Genomic DNA, 5,562 nt, shown 5'->3' on the forward strand with positions numbered 1-5,562 from the left:
ATTGTTAAAACAACTTTTAGTTCCTAAAAGTTTTCCAAGCAGAAACCAAATCAAGTTTTTTAAAATATAGATACATGAAACTATTAAATTGTTTTAATAATATATTTTTGTATTATCCAAATGCTTTTTTTATTGGTCCAATTTTACATTTGTCCTATAGGTCTAAAAAAGTTTCAAGGTCATTAGAAACAGAATAAGTGACTTCTTCAAATGTTCAGACCCATATTTGTCAGTATCATTTACAGTTCTCACTACACACTCCCTATCAAACACGCTAAATAGAGTGGCTGATGCCAAGCCCATCATCTTTACTGTGATTTCATATCTGAGTGTACTAATTTTTTAGTAGCCTTTAAAGCTTTAAATTTCTGTTTTCATTATTTACTCACAGCAAGATAAATCAGAGATAGTTAAGTTCAGAAATACCATAATAAAGACCTGGGTTTGTAAATGAAACAGAAAATTTGGAATACAGAAACTACAAGTCATACTGTGATAAGCCTATTTGATGTTTTCTTCTTAATGAAATAAACATATAAGGTTTTGCTTTCCCCATAAAGTTAAATTTTTTATTTTGAGCTTGGGTCTTTCTACTGAATGGAATTTTTGCACAAGGTTCTGGAAGTGATTAGTGAAATCTCTGTATCACTAGGGAGTCCTGCCTGTCTGAATCTAAAACTGTAACAAACTAAAAGGCTTGGTTGGGGATTAATTTATATTAAAGAGTATATTTTGTTCATGGCACTGTGTAATAAGTCAACATGCTTTCAGTTTACCCCCTGTTTGGACTGATGGCTAAGTCAGGCCTGCCTCTAGTCACATACGTTATGAAGAATAAAACAGATGTTAAAGATTTTGTATCTGACGATGCTGAAAGTGAAAGGAAAGAATTGTTCCTCTAAACTTCCCTCAATGGGAAGGAATTTGAATTCTCTTCCTGTCCCATTTCCTATTCTCCAGGAGAAATAAAATTTATTACATCTCTCTATCTGCCAACTCAAAGGTCAATATAAATGATATCTTTCTTTTTAATCCAAGTGACCTTCTAAGGCAAGAATTCAAAAACCTTCTCATTACACATTTTACAATCCTGAAATATAAGTCCTTCTCAAATCATAAGCAAGATAGGGTAGGGGAGTGGAAAAAATGTATAGTCTATTTATTAATTACCATTACAAAAATTTTAAGTTGAAAAAGGAGATTTTTGTGATTAAAATGTTTGTGATTAAAATAAGTGATTCTTCACTTATCAGAAAAGGTATACTTTAAAGTCAGAAGACAGTAGTGCTGATGCAAATAATTGTCTGTATTTCACTTGTGGAGGAACCAAAAATAATTTTATGAGCCTTTCACTATACATTAAAAATATAGCTTTGTTTTAACAGATTCATTGCCTTAGATATTCTGTTTTGCTTCTATTCTTCTTCATAATAATAAAATACATTTTGAGTTTTGTTTTTTTCTTGAATTTGGGGGCTGATATTTATGCTAAACTTCAATGGGATTTCAGCATATATATATATATATATATATGTGTGTGTCTGTGTGTGTGTATATATATAATACATAATTGATACAGATACTAAGCACTTTTCACTCTAGAAAGTCCAAAGAAGAATTCTTCAGCTTTACAAATGCAAAAGAGAAATTTTATTCACATGGTTTCTTCTACAAAGACACATAGAAAAAAGGAAGTTTCCTTTCATATAAGATGATAATTTTCATAATATACACAGCCAAACTGGTAAAAGCAAGATCATTGAAATTCTTCTATTTTTACTTCAATTTAAAATAAAATGATGTGAAATACAGTTATTGTGGTATTGACTTGAAAAAAGAAACATTTTATATACTTGGACCAATAAGTCATGTATACAAATCACTTTTTTTTTCTGGCAATTTTCAACTGCTTATCTTTCATAGGATTTCTTATGGCTATTTACATTTTCACTCAGTGAAAATCAATTACCTTCTTGCAATAAGCCTCATTTGCTACCTTTGAGTATAATAGAAACACCATTAGGATGATGACATTACCCAAAAGAAGGGCACCACACAGTTGGTAGACATAAATTAAGGACCCTTTCACATATGCATTAGAAATACTGCTGTGACTGAAATATGCATAAAGTCTGTATCTATTAGAGCTATTAGTGTGTGTGGGTGATGATTTTGAAGGGGGAGGGAAGGATTGGTAGATTGTGATCTACTACTTTGACAAAATTATGTATTTCCTTTTTTGCCCGGTATGTGCCACTGATGCAATAAGCCTGGGCCCCCAGCTGAGCTGCATTTGGAAATGCCACTGAGCATGGTATACGCGCTTCACTTCCCTTTGCTGAAGCAAGACACTGTCAGGAATAGAGTGCATATGTGCCGCCAAGCCCACTCCTCCTCCATCACCCTGACCTCCTCGGCTCTGCGGATGTCTGCCTGGGTGAAGCCACCACTCATGCGGAAAACAGCTCCTGCAGATCAATTCATAGGATTTAGGGACATTTAACTTCCATCAAGCCCACATCATCTTATTGGTATTTGAGGACTAACTCATTACTAAACATTAATGGCCATAATATAGAGAGTCGTATATTTCCCAGGGGAAGGGGGGAAAAAAAAGTCAATCTAGAAATTCCCCACTCTGAGACTAGAAAACAGAGGAAACCATGCTTAAAACCTAGTTATTTTTATCTGAGTTTTTATAAGCTTAAGTAAAACAAAATTATAACATACTGACCCTTGGGGTGTGACTGAAGGTTATGTACCTTTTAAAAAGGTGTTAAGATTATAAATTATAATTTTTGATGAATTATTTTCATAATCATTTATCTTTTATGCTATTTCAAAAATGTAAGAGACACATGAATAGCCCTTTTGAATTTTGAATCATGAACACATGTGAAAGGTTTAGAAGTATAGTAGATGGTAGGAACTAACAGGTTGTCATTTTTGAACCTCAGAAGAATTGGCAAATACTAGAAACACACTTTCTTTTAATAGGATAAAGAATTAAAACTTTATTCTCATTAATGATTTCTCAAATCCATATTGTTATGCTTAAAAAAACCTAACTTGGCAATGTTAAAATATCTAAAATCAGAGCTGTGTATATAATTTACCAAGCATTAGTACAGTCTAATTCTAGATATTATTATACTTCTATTAAAATGTTTATTATAATGACTCCAATTTTTTAAAAGCTTGTATAATGCTAATATAGTCTTATAAGAAAAGAATTTAAAAAGCAAAATGCTGTAAATTTATCCTGCAGAAGTCACTTTTACTACATTTTATAGAAAAGAAAAATTTTAGAGCAAAAACCTCCATGTGTAATGTAATAGTACTATCCCCAGATGCCATAATTAAATCCAGATATCATATTTGATTAATACAAAGAAAGCAAGAAATGGTGTGAAATTAATTTCACTAACATTGCATTAATATACATACTTTAAAAGAAAGTTTCTCACATAAATATTGATCATTAATCTCTGCTGGAATAATAAGCTGAATCTAGAAAGACAATGAAAATCACACTACAGAGCCTATAATTCTAAAAAGCTGCATAAATTTTTCTTTTATGATATCATGGACAAAATAAAATATTGGATCTTTCACTACAATTGTATTGAAACTCTTAATACATTTAAAATTCTGCAAATAGTATTTTTCTAAGTAAGATGCATTTGGGTAAATCAATCGACACAATGATACCACTGTACATAAGCTCAGTTCTGTAGAGAATCAACCTATACTAGAGTAGAATTCTGTTACTCAACTTCCTTTGTGCCAGGAATCTGGCATGTGGGATTGAATCCATATGAGATTTGACTTGCCAAGTCCAACACCTATATTTTATATGTCCATCAAATAAACAAAGGTCCACAAAGTTCAATATAGGGTAAGCATCAGAATGAACAACCAAGAAATATTGCTTCAGATTAACAACTCAGAAACTACACATTTCAAAAGGATATAGGTCATAACAAGTGAACACTTAACTTCCATTAACATTCATATGTGTGATATGGTATATTTTTGTCTTAATTTACCAACTCATGCCTTGTATACCATATTTCCTAGTGTTTTTCTAATGAATTCCCTTAAAAGTTGGAGTGCTATGGAAGAAATACATTTTGTAATAGAAAAAAGAAACAAATTAGCACTTAAGACTGCTATAATACAATCATGCCTCAGATGAGTAAAAAATTCTGTGGGGAAAAATATGAGGCCGTGTAAACAAAAATAAAAACTGAAGGTGTAACTGGAGCACCCCTATAAACAACAAGAACACAAACAGCAAATAAATTGAACCGATTTGTTTATAATTCCTCTGCTAGACTGAGAGCAAAACATTTGCTGTCTGTGTTCTTGACTTCTGTTTGCATGAAAGAAGAGTTGCTTTGAAGTCATCAGGACAGTTTTCTTTTTACTTTAGTTAGTTTAGCAAAGCAGAGTTTAAAGAGCTTATGGGAGGTTAAAATAAACCCCAAATTAAGCCCTGCAAGTAACTTAGGGCAATTATCTTCTTTTTAGATCCAATGGAATAAATTCTCAGGTGGCTCAGTGGTAAGAATCTGCCTGCAAGGTAAGAGACACGGGGTTTGATCCTTGGCTCAGGAAGATCCCCTGTAGTAGGAAACAGCAACCTACTCCCGTATTCTTGCCTGGAGAATCCCAGGGACAGAGGAGCCTGGTGGGCTGCTGTTTATGGGGTCGCACAGAGTCAGACACGACTGAAGTGACAGCAGCAGCAGCAGCAGCAGCGGCCAGTATTCTTGTTGGGAAAATTCCACGGACACAGGAGCCTGGCAGGCTACAGTCCATGGGTTCGCAAAAAGAGTCAGACACTACTTAGCAACTAAACCACAAGTCAATTCTCACAGTTTAGTGGGTCTTCTGTTTTAAAAGGTAGCAGCCCCTGCCCCTCCCCTAAGCCTTGGGAAAGAAGACGCGTCTACCTGGCAGAGGTAGGGGGATGTGAGTGTTTATCAAACTGGACAGACTGCCCTTCCAGCAATTCCATCCCAGCTGTTTACGGAGGGACTGCTTCCTCTGTCTTCAGCGTAGAAGTGGTAAATGAGCTAATTGCAGCAGCAATGATTTATGTATAAGATTGTATGTTGTCTGATAACTGCAGGCACAAAAACTGCCCAGATACGAAGCTGGCCCAAAGACATCTCTTTCAAATGTAGAGAGGGGGAATTTAAACCTTTGTGAAAAGGAAATTCTGGACAATTTCTTAGAAAAAAATTTTTTTTGTTTCCACATTCATGTCTTTTAACACCTATTCCATATTCAAGTTCTGAGAAATTCTATCCCCCAGTTGGGAATGGGGCATATTATTATTTGAAGGTTTCAAAGGTTTCAGTAGCCTAATATGTTAAATAATTGGCATTGTGAAATATAATCTGAAAGGAGCTGTTAGTAATGACTGCTACTTAATTCTATACTATAGAAAGTCTCCTTGTCCACCTTTCATACAACCACTTTATATCCAGTTGAACCGCCCCTCAAGCAGGAGATGCGGCTTTGATCCTCAGGTTGGGAAGACCTCTGGAGAAC

The 5,562-nt window shown here is 34.3% G+C and overlaps 1 protein-coding gene across 1 annotated transcript in view; it reads right to left on the reverse strand.

Annotated features, from left to right (window-relative positions):
- Positions 1 to 385: 385 nt before the first annotated feature.
- LOC110148489 (olfactory receptor 4A15-like) overlaps positions 386 to 5,562 on the reverse strand; it is a 10,411-nt gene continuing 5,234 nt past the window's right edge. The window contains exon 2 of the mRNA XM_070472841.1: positions 386 to 394. Coding sequence (XP_070328942.1) covers positions 386 to 394 — 9 coding nt within the window. The remainder of the gene's footprint in view (positions 395 to 5,562) is intronic.

Source organism: Odocoileus virginianus, chromosome 10 (assembly GCF_023699985.2).
Source record: "Odocoileus virginianus isolate 20LAN1187 ecotype Illinois chromosome 10, Ovbor_1.2, whole genome shotgun sequence".
NCBI classification, from domain to species: domain Eukaryota; kingdom Metazoa; phylum Chordata; class Mammalia; order Artiodactyla; family Cervidae; genus Odocoileus; species Odocoileus virginianus.